At 40.8% G+C, this 14,896-nt stretch overlaps 1 protein-coding gene across 1 annotated transcript; it reads left to right on the top strand.

The window, feature by feature from the left end:
- Positions 1-1,137: 1,137 nt before the first annotated feature.
- On the top strand, positions 1,138-3,434 carry LOC141609515 (B2 protein-like). Its single transcript, XM_074428555.1, has 3 exons — positions 1,138-1,216; positions 2,017-2,291; positions 3,161-3,434. Coding segments are annotated over exons 1-3 (441 nt in total). The 5' UTR covers positions 1,138-1,215; the 3' UTR covers positions 3,326-3,434.
- The last annotated feature ends 11,462 nt before the right edge of the window (positions 3,435-14,896 follow it).

The raw sequence follows: 14,896 nt of genomic DNA, 5'->3' as shown, positions 1-14,896 counted from the left end.
CTCAAGCTTCCACTTCCTATTTTCAATTCTTCCATATTAATTAATTTGAGTATGTTTCCCCAAATCATCTCTTTTATTTTACACTTATTCAAATTATGCTTAGCTTGTACATTCTTCGTTGATTGATGTGTTGTTTTAAAAGATTTGAGACGATTTGAAATAAGCTTATTATATATATTATGAGTTCGATCATGTATTATTGAATAATTGTTTGCGTTTTCATGAACGGAATAATTACTGTTATATAAGAGTTATGATTTTGTTTCTAATTATTCATATGCTACGTACATTGCTACAAATAAACAACTACTTGTTTATGTTGCTCCATATTGCTTGTGGTTTCTTAAATTTTAAACGGATCGTATTTTTAGTTGTTTTATTACCAAATTACAAGTAGTGTTTGCGTTGTTTTCGATCGTAATTTTACAACGATTTTGTTATTATACCGGCCTTATTATTATGATGAGTTCGTTCATGTATTAATGAAGAATAATTTTGTCTAATTATATGCTACGAATGAACAACTACTTGTTTAAGTTGCTCCATATTGCTTGTGGTTTCTTAAATTTTTAACGGATCGTATTTTTAGTACCAAAAAAAAAAGAAAAACAAGTAGTTTGCGTTGTTTTCGATCGTAATTTTAAGACGATTTTGTTATTATACCGGCCTTATTATGATGAGTTCGTTCATGTATTAATGAAGAATAATTTTGTCTAATTATTTGCTACGATCGAACTTGCTTAGCTTGTGTATATTACGAACTCCGTATTGTGTTTAATTATTACAAAGTGTGTGGGAATAAATGTGTGTTGTTTTTTTACGATCTAATTGTTTTATTATAAGACCGTCTCTCTTAAATTTTAGTATAATTTAATTATGATTAGATACATGCACATATATTACACATTTTTATAAATTTAGATAAAAATGAAAATTTGAAAAGTTAAAACAACTAATTTAACCGAGTCAAGTAATCAATGGTCCCTCCCCTCACTACACAACATACACACAAAGAAATACACACACTCCGTAGGAGGTTAGTTGTGGGGCCGAAATTCTGACATAACAAATTCACCATCCCCCGTAATAATATTCCCTTCATTAATTCATCATTATCAACAATTCATTCACCTCAATTTTAATTTCTTCTCACCCAAGTTTCACTCCCATTTTCCTCTCAAACTTCCACCTCCTATTTTCAATTCTTCTAATTTGAGTATGTTTCTGCAAAATCTCTTTAATTTTACGCTTATTCAAATTATGCTTAGTACATTGTTCGTTGATTGATGTTGTTTTAAAAGGTTTGAGACGATTTGAAATAAGCTTGATATATATATTATGAGTTGGATCATGTCTTAATGAATAATTGTTTGGGTTTTCATGAACTGAATAATTACTGTTATATAAGAGTATGATTTTGTTTCTAATTATTCATATGCTACGTACATTGCTAAGAATGAACAACTACTTGGTTATGTTGATGCTTAGTACATTGTTCGTTGACTGATGTTGTTTTAAAAGGTTTGAGACGATTTGAAATAAGCTTGATATATATATTATGAGTTGGATAATGTCTTAATGAATAATTGTTTGCGTTTTCATGAACTGAATAATTACTGTTATATAAGAGTATGATTTTGTTTCTAACTATTCATATGCTACGTACATTGCTAAGAATGAACAACTACTTGTTTATGTTGCTTCATATTGCTTGTGGTTTCATAAAATTATATTCAGATCGTATTTTCAGTTGTTTTATTACCAAATTACAAGTAGTGTGCGTTGTTTTCGATAGTAATTTTAAGACGATTTTGATATTATACCGGCCTTATTATGATGAGTTCATCTGTTCATGTATATTAATGAAGAATAATTTTGTCTAATTATATGCTACGATCGAACTTGCTTAGCTTGTGTATATTACGAACTCCGTATTGTGTTTTATTATTACAAAGTGTGTGTGAATGAATGCGTGTTGTTTTTTTTAAGATCTAATTGTTTTATTATTTTAATTAGTGGCGCCAACTTGGAACGCAATGTCGATGTCGAAACCTCCTGCGGAAATGTCGGGATTCATTTTTATTTGCAAAGGTGGTGAGGATATGAAGAAGATGATCAGAGAGGGGAAGTTTAGGATGAAGGCAAACGAAATTCAGAAGGTTAAGAGAATTAAGAAAGGGATGACCATCTTTTTGTATGATTACTCGGAAATGAGATTTCATGGAATTTGGAAATCCAAGACTCCTGGCTACAAGAATGAAGCAAAAAAGTATGCTGCAACTCCTGCTGAGGTATACTATTCAATCCATGTCTCCCTCTCATTTTAAAATGTGTGTTTGTTTATCGTTTGTATTCTCTGTGACATCCAATTCATTAATTAATTAATTTTGTTGATCTTCAATTCTTATTCATTTGTTTACCAACTCAATTTATGTGTGTCTAATTTAATTGTTTACCTTTATTATATTGGGAATTGGGAATTGTTTAATTTTGAAGGGCATGTAATTTAAACCAACAAATGACGGATATCGTTTCCTCTTACAAATGACCCATGAAAGGTGAGAGAGGAAGCACATGAAGGGTGCCCCATCTTGTCCCCTCTCCCTTTTTGTGAGATGTTTTCAGCTTGTGACGGGATTAGCCCGTCACAAGCAAGACACTTTGAATTTAAACATGCATTTAAGTATGGTATGTATATAACCAATTGTCCACTTGTCATTCAAAAGCATCTCCCACAAATGTATGATCCCCTCCCCTCTCCTTGGTCTTTGATTTGTACCAAAACCGTGTCATTGGTAAACAAATAAAATGTGCTTGTTTGATCGGGTTATTTGTTTACCAATTCAATTTGTGGGTGTCTAAGTCGATTGTTTACCTTTAGTATATTGGGAATTGGGAATTGAGAATTGTTTAATTTTGAAGGGCATGTAATTTGAACATGCATGTAATATAATTATGGTATGTACATAATCGATTGTCCACTTGTCATTCAAAAGCAACTCCCACAAATGTATGATCCCGTCCCCTCTTCTTGGTCTTTAATTTGTACCAAAACCGTGCCATTGGTAAACAAATAAAATGTGCTTGTTCATTTTTCTTTTTGGCGGAAACGTATTTTAATCAATAGCTAATTAAATTGGACGTATTGAATTGGTTGCAGATTCAAGTTGAGAGACAGAATGAATATAATTCCCTCCCTATTGGATACTTCAAGACCATCCTCCACTACTCTCACAAATGCAACAACACAAGGTTTTACACAGAACTTGATGGAGATCAGGTGCAAAAGATGGCCGAGGTGTTCAACAAAGGCATCCGTGTCTGATTATGATCAAGTTTGTACGTAATTGAATTGCTTTGATTTGACACGGTTTATTGTAATAGCTTAACTATTAATTAGCATGCAGACATATTAATTAGTAGACATTATTTTCTTTGAGTTTATATGCAATCATCAATCTTGATCATCTATATTTGTTATTATCTTTCAATTCGTTTATAGTTTCCGATTAATTGTTTACCTATTATATTTAAAGTGTCCCATCACCAAGGATGTCTTAGTCTAGTGGTTAAGACGGAGGTATTGTGGACAATAGGTTCCAGGTTCGAATCCCCCCTCCCCCTTATTGTAATGCGACTATGTGCGCGCTTCGTGAGCCCAAAAAAAATGAAAGTGTCCCATTCATTTATTTACCCTTTTATATTAGTTAGGTGGATTTTTGATCATACACGTTCTAATTATATGTTCACTTGTGTCATTCACTAATTTAATTAACAAACACATCAAATAATTCCTTCCGCTTTCTTAGTCTTAGGTTTACTTGGTGATCTACCAGACCCCGTTTCTTTTTCTCCCGATTTTTCTATCACGCGTCCGAGGTCATTTGAGGAATTAATCAATTCGATTTCAGCCTCGGATAACGGGTATTAATACATTTTTCACGATTATACGATGTTCGACGAATGCTTGTTTATGGCATATCGGGACCCCCAAATATCTTCCGTTGCTACTCAAATTTTGCGTGGCCGCTTTATCTGACCCGAGGAACCTTCTGTGTGATTTCCGGAGAATTTTGTTCCGGGACCCTAAAAACCCGAAAAACCGTGTATTATACCCTTCAATTTGAGCCGTTCGGGAGATCGTACCGGACTCTGTTTCTTTTTATCCCAGTTTTTCTATCACACGCCCGACGTCATTTCAGGAGTTAACCTATTCGATTTCAGCCTCGAATAATGGGTTTTAATACATTTTTCAAGATTATCCGAGGTCCGACGAATGCTGGTTTATAGCATACCAGCACCCCCAAATGTCTTCCGTTGCTACTCAAATTTTGCGTGTTCGCTTTATCTGACCCGAGGAACCTTCTGTGTGATTTCCGGAGAATTTTGTTCCGGGACCCTAGAATCCCGAAAACCCGTGTATTATCACTTCAATTTGAGCCGTTCGGGAGATCGTACCGGACCCTGTTTCTTTTTCACCCGATTTTTCTATCACGCGTCCGAGGTCATTTCAGGAAATAACCTTTTCGATTTCAGCCTCGGATAACGGGTATTATTACATTTTTCACGATTATCCGAGTTTCGACGAATGCTGGTTTATGGCATACCGGCACCCCCAAATGTCTTCGGTTGCTACTCAAAATTTGTGTGACCGCTTTATCTGACCCGAGGAACTTTCTGTGTGATTTCCGGAGATTTTCTTTCCGGGACCCTGGAATCCCGAAAAACCGTGTATTATACACATCAATATCAGCCGTTCGGGAGGTCATACCGGACCATGTTTTTCTTTCTCCCGATTTTTCTATCACGCGTCCGAGGTTATTTCAGGAGTTAGCCAAATCGATTTCAGCCTCAGATAACGGGTATTAATACATTTTTCACGATAATCCGATGTTCGACAAATGCTTGTTTATGGCATACTGACAGCCCTAAATGTCTTCCGTTGATACTTAAATTTTGCATGGCCGCTTTACCTGACCCGACGAACCTTTTGTGTGATTTCCGGAGAATTTTGTTCCGGGACCCCGAAATCCCGAAAAACCGTGTATTATACACTTCAATTTCAGCCGTTCGGGAGGTCGTACCGGATCATGTTTCTTTTTCTCCCGGATTATATAACGCGTCCGAGGTCATTTCAGGAGTTAACTTATTCGATTTCAGCCTCGGATAACGGGTATTAATACATTTTTCACGATTATCCGAGTTTAGACGAATGCTGGTTTATGGCGTACCGGCACCCCCAAATGTCTTCTGTTGCTACTCAAATTTTGCGTGGCCGCTTTATCTGACCCGAGGAACTTTCTGTGTGATTTCCAAAGAACTTTGTTCCAGGACCCTGGAATACCGAAAACCGGCGTTTTATACACTTAAATTTCAGCCGTCCGAGGTCATTTCAAAAGTTAACCTATTCGATTTCAGCCTCGGATAACGAGAATTAATACATTTTTCACGATTATCCGAGATCCGACGAATGCTGGTTTATAGCATAGCGGCACGCCCAAATGTCTTCCGTTGCTACTCAAATTTTGCGTGGCCTCTTAATCTGACCTGAGGAACATTCTGTGTGATTTCCGGAGAATTTTGTTCCAGGATCCTGGAATACCGAAAAACCGTGTATTATACGCTTCAATTTCAGCCGTTCGGGAGGTCGTACCGGATCCTGTTTCTTATTCTCCCGGTTTTCTATCACGCGTCCGGGGTCATTTCAGAAGTTAACCTATTCGATTTCAGTCTCGGATAACGGGTATTAATACATTTTTCACGATTATACGAGGTTCGACGAATGCTGGGTTATGGCGTACCGGCACCCCCAAATGTCTTCTGTTGCTACTCAAATTTTGGGTGGCTGCTTTATCTGACCCGAGGAACTTTCTGTGTGATTTCCGGAGAATTTTTTTTCCGGACCCTGGAATCCCGAAAACCCGTGTATGATCACTTCAATTTGAGCCGTTCGGGAGATCGTACCGGACCCTGTTTCTTTTTCTTCCGATTTTTCTATCACGCCTCCGAGGTCATTTCAGGAAATAACCTTTTCGATTTGAGCCTCGGATAATGGGTATTATTACATTTTTCACGATTATCCGAGTTTCGACGAATGCTGGTTTATGGCATACCGGCACCACCAAATGTCTTCGGTTGCTACTCAAAAATTGCGTGACCGCTTTATCTGACCCGAGGAACTTTCTGTGTGATTTCCGGAGATTTTCTTTCCGGGACCCTGGAATCCCGAAAAACCGTGTATTATACACATCAATATCAGCCGTTCGGGAGGTCATACCGGACCATGTTTCTCTTTCTCCCGATTTTTCTATCACGCGTCCGAGGTTATTTCAGGAGTTAGCCAAATCGATTTCAGCCTCAGATAACGGGTATTAATACATTTTTCACGATTATCCGATGTTCGACAAATGCTTGTTTATGGCATACTGGCAGCCCTAAATGTCTTCCGTTGATACTTAAATTTTGCATGGCCGCTTTACCTGACCCGACGAACCTTCTGTGTGATTTCCGGAGAATTTTGTTCCGGGACCCCGGAATCCCGAAAAACCGTGTATTATACACTTCAATTTCAGCCGTTCGGGAGGTCGTACCGGATCCTGTTTCTTTTTCTCCCGGTTTATATAACGCGTCCGAGGTCATTTCAGGAGTTAACTTATTCGATTTCAGCCTCGGATAACGGGTATTAATACATTTTTCACGATTATCCGAGTTTAGACGAATGCTGGTTTATGGCGTACCGGCACCCCCAAATGTCTTCTGTTGCTACTCAAATTTTGCGTGGCCGCTTTATCTGACCCGAGGAACTTTCTGTGTGATTTCCAAAGAATTTTGTTCCAGGACCCTGGAATCCCGAAAACCGGCATTTTATACACTTAAATTTCGGCCGTCCGAGGTCATTTCAGAAGTTAACCTATTCGATTTCAGCCTCGGATAACGAAAATTAATACATTTTTCACGATTATCCGAGATCCGACGAATGCTGGTTTATAGCATAGCGGCATGCCCAAATGTCTTCCGTCGATACTCAAATTTTGCGTGCCCTCTTAATCTGACCTGAGGAACATTCTGTGTGATTTCCGGAGAATTTTGTTCCGGGATCCTGGAATCCCGAAAAACCGTGTATTATACGCTTCAATTTCAGCCGTTCGGGAGGTCGTACCGTATCCTGTTTCTTATTCTCCCGGTTTTCTATCACGCGTCCGGGGTCATTTCAGGAGTTAACCTATTCGATTTCAGCCTCGGATAACGGGTATTAATACATTTTTCACGATAATACGAGGTTCGAGCGAATGCTGGTATATGGCGTACCGGGACCCCCAAATGTCTTCTGTTGCTACTCAAAATTTGAGTGACTGCTTTATCTGACCCGAGGAACTTTCTGTGTGATTTCCGGAGAATTTTGTTTCCGGACCCTGGAATCCCGAAAACCCGTGTATTATCACTTCAATTTGAGCTTTTCGGGAGATCGTACCGGAACCTGTTTGTTTTTGTCCCGATTTTTCTATCACGCGTCCGAGGTCATTTCAGGAAATAACCTTTTCGATTTCAGCCTCGGATAACGAGTATTAATATATTTTTCACGATTATCCAAGGTTCGACGAATGTTGGTTTATGGCATACCGTCACCCCCAATTGTCTCCATTGCTACTCAAATTTTGTGTGGCTTCTTTATCTGACCCGAGGAACCTTCTGTGTGATTTCCGGAGAATTTTATTCCGGGATCCTAGAATCCCGAAAAACCGTGTATTATACACTTCAATTTCAGCCGTTCGGGAGGTCGTACCGGATCCTGTTTCTTTTTCTCCCGGTTTTCTATCAGGCGTCCGAGGTCATTTCAAGAGTTAACCTATTCGATTTCAGCCTCAGATAACGGGTACTAACACATTTTCCACGATTATCCGAGATTCGACGAATGCTGGTTTATGGCGTACCGGCACCCCAAATGACTTCTGTTGCAACTCAAATTTTGCATGGCCGCTTTATCTGACCAGAGTAACTTTCTGTGTGATTTCCGGAAAATTTTGGTCCAGGACCCTGGATTCCCAAAAAACCGTGTATTATACACTTCAATTTCAGCCGTTCGGGAGGTCGTACCGGATCCTGTTACTTTTTCTTTCGGTTTTCTATCACGCGTCCGAGGTCATTTCAGGAGTTAACCTATTCGATTTCAGCCTTGGATAACGGGTATTAATACATTTTTCCCTATTATCCAAGGTTTGACAAATGATGGTTTACGGCATACCGACACCCCCAAATGTCTTCGTTGCTATTCAAAGTTCGCGTACCCGCGACCGCAGAAACTTTTTGTGTGATTTCCGGAGAATTTTGTTCCGTGATCCTGTAATCCCGAAAAACCGTGTATTATACACTTCAATTTCAGCCATTCGGGAGGTCGTACCAGATCCTGTTTCTTTTTCTCCCGGTTTTCTATCAGGCGCCCGAGGTCATTTCAAGAGTTAACCTATTCGATTTCAGCCTCGGATAACGGGTACTAACACATTTTTCACGATTATCCGAGGTTCGACAAATGCTGGTTTATAGCGTACCGGCACCCCCAAATGACTTCTGTTGCTACTCAAATTTTGCGTGGCCGCTTTATCTGACCCGAGTAACTTTCTGTGTGATTTCCGGAGAATTTTGTTCCAGGACCCTTGATTCCCGAAAACCCGTGTATTATACACTTCAATTTCAGCCGTTCGGAAGGTCATACAGGATCCTGTTTCTTTTTCTCCCGGTTTTCTAACACGCGTCCGAGGTCATTTAAGGAGTTAACCTATTCGATTTCAGCCTTGGATAACGGGTATTAATACATTTTTCACGATTATCCAAGGTTCGACGAATGATGGTTTATGGCATACCGACACCCCCAAATGTCTTCGTTGCTAATCAAAGTTCGCGTGGCCGCGTCCGCTGGAACTTTTTGTGTGATTTCCGGAGAATTTTGTTCCCTAACCCTGGAATCCCGAAAACCGACGTATTATACACATCAATTTCAGCCGTTCAGGAGGTCGTACCGAACCCTGTTTCTTTCTCTCTCGGCTTTTCTATCACGAGTCCGAAGTTTCAGGAGTTAACCTATTCGATTTCAGCCTCGGATAACGAGTATTAATACATTTTTCACGATTATCCGAGATTCGACGAATGTTGGTTTATGGCATACCGGCACCCCCAAATGTCTTCTGTTGCTACTCAAATTTTGCGTGGCCACTTTATTTGATTCGAGAAACCATCTGTATGATTTCCGGAGAATTTTGTTTCGTGACCCTGGAATCCCGAAAAACCGTGTATTATACACTTCAATTTCAGCCGTTCGGGAGGTCGTACCGGATCCTGTTTCTTTTTCTACCGGTTTTCTATCACGCGTTCAAGGTCATTTCAGGAGTTAACCTATACGATTTCAGCTTAGGATAACGGGTATTAATACATTTTTCACGATTATCCAAAATTCGACGAACGCTGGTTTATAGCATACCGGCACCCCCAAATGTCTCCGTTGCTACTCAAATTTTGCGTGTTCGCTTTATCTGACCCGAGGAAGTTTCTGTGTGATTTCCAGAGACTTTTGTTACGGGACCCCGGAATCCCGAAAAACATTGTATTACACGTCATTTTCAGCCGTTAGGGAGGTCGTACCGGATCCTGTTTTTTTTTCTCCCGGTTTTCTATCACGCATCCGAGGTCATTTCAGGAGTTAACCTATTCGATTTCAACCTCGGATAATGAGTATTAATAAATTTTCACGATTATCCGAGGTTCGACGAATGCTGGTTTATGGCATACCGTCACCTCCAATTGTCTCCTTTCCTACTCAAATTTTGCGTGTCCTCTTTATCTGACCCGAGTAACCTTCTGTGTGATTTCCGGAGAATTTTGTTCCGGGATACTAGAATCCCGAAAAACCGTGTATCATACACTTCAATTTCAGCCGTTCGGGAGGTCGTACCGTATCCTGTTTCTTTTTCTCCCGGTGTTCTATCACGCGTCTGAGGTCATTTCAAGAGTTAATATACACTTCAATTTCAGCCGTTCGGAAGGTCGTACTGACCCGAGGAACTTTCTATGTGATTTCCGGAGAATTTTATTCCGGGACCCCGGAATCCCGAAAAACCGTGTATTATACACTTCAATTTCAGTCGTCCGGAAGGTCATACCGGAACCTGTTTCTTTTTCAACCAGTTTTTCAATCACGCGTCCGAGCTCATTTCAGGAATCAACCTATTCGATTTCAGGAATCAACCTGTTCGATTTCAGCCTCAAATAACGAGCTTTAACACATTTTTCACGATAATCCGAGTTTCGGCGAATGCTGGTTTGTGGTACACCGGCACCCCAAAATGTCTTCAGTTTGTGCTCAAACTTTGCGTGGCCCTTTATCTGACCCGAGGAACTTTCTATGTGATTTCCGGAGAATTTTTTTCCGGGACCCCGAAATCCCCAAAAACCGTGTATTTATACACTTGATTTCACTAGTTCGGAAGGTAAACGGAACGTGTTTCTTTTTCTCCCTGTTTTTCAATCACGCGTCCGAGCTCATTTCAGGAATCAACCTATTCGATTCCAGGAAGCAACCTGTTCGATTTCAGCCTCAAATAACGAGCTTTAACACATTTTTCACGATAATCCGAGTTCCGTGAATCTTTGGTTTTGTACACCAAGCACCCCCCAAATGTCTTCCATTGGTGCTCAAACTTTGCGTGGCCGCTTTATCTGACCCGAGGAACTTTCTATGTGATTTCCGGAGAATTTTATTCCGGGACCCCTGAATCCCGAAAAACCGTGTATTATACACTTCAATTTCAGCCGTTCGGAAGGTCGTACCGGAACCTGTTTGTTTTTCTCTCTGTTTTTCAATCACGCATCCGAGCTCATTTCAGGAATCAACCTGTTCGATTTCAGAAATCAACATGTCCAATTTCAGCCTCAAATAACGAGCTTTAACACATTTTTCACGATAATCCGAGTTTCGGCGAATGTTGATTTGTGGCACACCGGCACCCCCAAATGTCTTCCGTTGGTGCTCAAACTTTGCGTGACCGTTTTATCTGACACGTGGAACTTTCTATGTGATTTCCGGAGAATTTTATTTCGGGACCCCAGAATCCCGAAAAACCGTGTATCATACACTTCAATTTCAGCCGTTCGGAAGGTCGTACCGGAACCTGTTTCTTTTTCTCCCTGTTTTTCAATCACGCGTCCGAGATCATTTCAGGAATCAAGCTGTTCGATTTCAGGAATCAACATGTTCGATTTCAGCCTCAAATAACGAGATTTAACACATTTTTCACGATAATCCGAGTTTCGGCGAATGCTGGTTTGTGGCACACCGGCACCCCCAAATGTCTTCCGTTGGTGCTCAAACTTTTCATGGCCGCTTTATCTAACCCGAGGAACTTTCTATTTGATTTCCGAAGAATTTTATTTCGGGACCTCGGAATCCCGAAAAACCGTGTATTTATACACTTCAATTTCAGCCATTCGGAAGGTCGTACCGGAACCTGTTTCTTTTTCTCCCTGTTTTTCAATCACGCGTCCGAGCTCATTTCAGGAATAAACCTGTTCGATTTCAGGAATCAACCTGTTCGATTTCAGCCGCAAATAACAAATTTTAACACATTTTTCACGATAATCCGAGTTTCGGCGAATGCTGGTTTGTGGCACACCGGCACTCCCAAATGTCTTCCGTTGGTGCTCAAACTTTGCGTGGCCGCTTTATATGACCCGAGGAACTTTCTATGTGATTTCCGGAGAATTTTATTCCGGCACTCCTGAATCCCGAAAAACCGTGTATTATACTCTTCAATTTCAGCCGTTCGGAAGGTCGTACCGGAACCTGTTTCTTTTTCTCTTTTTTTTTCAATCACGCATCCGAGCTTATTTCAGGAATCAACCTGTTCGATTTCAGGAATCAACTTATGCGATTTCAGCCTTAAATAACGAGCTTTAACACATTTTTCACGATAATCTGAGTTTCGGCGAATGCTGGTTTGTGGCACACCGGCACCCCCAAATGTCTTCCGTTGGTGCTCAAACTTTGCGTGGCCGCTTTATCTGACACGAGGATCTTTCTATATGATTTCCGGAGAATTTTATTCCGGGACCCCGGAATCCCGAAAAACTGTTATTATACACTTTAATTTCAGCCGTTCGGAAGGTCCTACCGGAACCTGTTTCTTTTTCTCCCTGTTTTTCAATCACGCGTCCGAGCTCATTTCAGGAATCAACCTGTTCGATTTCAGCCTCAAATGACGAGCTTTAACACATTTTTCACGATAATCCGAGTTTCGGCGAATGCTGGTTTGTGGCACTCCGGCACCCCCAAATGTCTTCCGTTTGTGCTCAAACTTTGCGTGGCCGCTTTATCTGACACAAGGAACTTTCTATGTGATTTCCGAAAAACCGTGTATTATACACTTCAATTTCAGCCGTTCGGAAGGTCGTACCAGAACCTGTTTCTGTTTCTCCCTGTTTTCAATCACGCGTCCGAGCTCATTTCAGGAATCAACCTGTTCGATTTCAGGAATCAACACGTTCGATTTCAGCGTCAAATTACGAGATTTAACACATTTTTCACGATAATCCGAGTTTCGGCGAATATTGGTTTGTGGCACACCGGCTCCCCCAAATGTCTTCCGTTTGTGCTCAAACTTTGCGTGGCCGCTTTATCTGACCCGAGAAACTTTCTATGTGATTTCCGGAGAATTCTATTCCGGGACCCCGGAATCCCGAAAAACCGTGTATTATATTACACTTCAATTTCAGCCATTCGGAAGGTCGTACCGGAACCTGTTTCTTTTTCTCCCTGTTTTTCAATCACGCGTCTGAGCTCATCTTAGGAATAAACCTGTTCGATTTCAGGAATCAACCTGTTCGATTTCAGCCGCAAATAACGAGTTTTAACACATTTTTCACGATAATCCGAGTTTCTGCGAATGCTGGTTTGTGGCACACCGGCACCCCCAAATGTCTTCCGTTGGTGCTCAAACTTTGCGTGACCGTTTTATCTGATCCGAGGAACTTTCTATGTGATTTCCGGAGAATTTTATTCCAGGACCCCTGAATCCCGAAAAACCGTGTATTATACACTTCAATTTCAGCCGTTCGGAAGGTCGTACCGGAACCTGTTTGTTTTTCTCTCTGTTTTTCAATCACGCGTCCGAGCTCATTTCAGGAATCAACCTATTCGATTTCAGGAATCAACCTGTTCGATTTCAGGCTCAAATAACGAGTTTTAACACATTTTTCACGATAATTCGAGTTTCACCGAATGCTAGTTTTTGGCACACCGGCACCCCCAAATGTCTTTCGTTTGTGCTCAAACTTTGCGTGGCCGCTTTATCTGACCCAAGGAACTTTCTATGTGATTTTCGGAGAATTTTATTCCGGAATCCCGGAATTCCGAAAAACCGTGTATTATATACACTTCAATTTCAAAGCTGTTCGGAAGGTCGTACCGGAACCTGTTTCTTTTTCTCCCTGTTTTTCAATCACGCGTCCGAGTTCATTTCAGGAATCAACCTGTTCGATTTCAGGAATCAACCTGTTCGATTTCAGCCTCAAATAACGAGTTTTATCACATTTTTCACGATAATTCGAGTTTCGGCGAATGCTGGTTTGTGACACACCGGCACCCCCAAATGTCTTCCGTTTGTGCCCAAACTTTGCATGGCCGCTTTATCTGACCAGAGGAACTTTCTATGTGATTTCCGGAGAATTTTATTCCGAGACCCCGGAATCTCGAAAAACCGTGTATTATACACTTCAATTTCAGCCGTTCGGAAGGTCGTATCGGAACCTGTTTCTTTTTCAACCTGTTTTTCAATCACGCGTCCGAGCTTATTTCAGGAATCAATCTATTCGATTTCATTAATCAACCTGTTCGATTTCAGCCGCAAATAACGAGTTTTAACACATTTTTCACGATAATCCGAGTTTCGGCGAATGCTGGTTTGTGGCACACCGGCACCCCAAAATGTCTTCAGTTTGTGTTCAAACTTTGCGTGGCTGCTTTATCTGACCCGAGGAACTTTCTATGCTATTTCCGGAGAATTTTATTCCGGAATCTCGAAAAACCGTGTATTTATACACTTCAATTTCAGCCGTTCGGAAGGTCGTACCGGAACCTGTTTCTTTTTCTCCATGTTTTTCAATCACGCGTCCGAGTTCATTTCAGGAATCAATCTGTTCGATTTCAGGAATCAACCTGTTCGATTTCAGCCTCAAATAACGAGCTTTAACACGTTTTTCACGATAATCCGAGTTTCGGCGAATGCTGGTTTGTGGCACACCGGCACCCCCAAATGTCTTCCGTTGGTGCTCAAACTTTGCGTGGCGCTTTATCGACCCGAGGAACTTTCTATGTGATTTCGGAGAATTTTATTCGGGATCCGGAATCCCGAAAAACCGTGTATCATATACACTCCAATTTCAGCCATTCGGAAGGTCGTACCGGAACTTGTTTCTTTTTCTCCCTGCTTTTCAATCACGCGTCCGAGCTCATTTCAGGAATAAACCTGTTCGATTTCAGGAATCAACCTGTTCGATTTCAGCCGCAAATAACGAGTTTTAACACATTTTTCACGATAATCCGAGATTCTGCGAATGCTGGGTTGTGGCACACCGGCAACCCCAAATGTCTTCCGTTGGTGCTCAAACTTTGCGTGACCGCTTTATCTGATCCGAGGAACTTTCTATGTGATTTCCGGAGTATTTTATTCCAGGACCCCTGAATCCCGAAAAACCTTGTATTATACACTTCAATTTCAGCCGTTCGGAAGGTCGTACCGGAACCTGTTTCTTTTTCTCTCTGTTTTTCAATCACGCTTCCGAGCTCATTTCAGGAATCAACCTATTCGATTTCAGGAATCAACCTGTTCGATTTCAGCCTCAAATAACGATT

This window comes from Silene latifolia, chromosome 10 (assembly GCF_048544455.1).
Source record: "Silene latifolia isolate original U9 population chromosome 10, ASM4854445v1, whole genome shotgun sequence".
NCBI classification, from domain to species: domain Eukaryota; kingdom Viridiplantae; phylum Streptophyta; class Magnoliopsida; order Caryophyllales; family Caryophyllaceae; genus Silene; species Silene latifolia.
This window is presented reverse-complemented; position numbering and strand designations above follow the sequence as displayed.

Bases quoted from the DNA above. Each gene is read 5' to 3' on its own strand.
- LOC141609515 (XM_074428555.1), top strand. The intron at 2,292-3,160 runs GTATACTATTCA...AATTGGTTGCAG, and splicing joins ATGCTGCAACTCCTGCTGAG to ATTCAAGTTGAGAGACAGAA.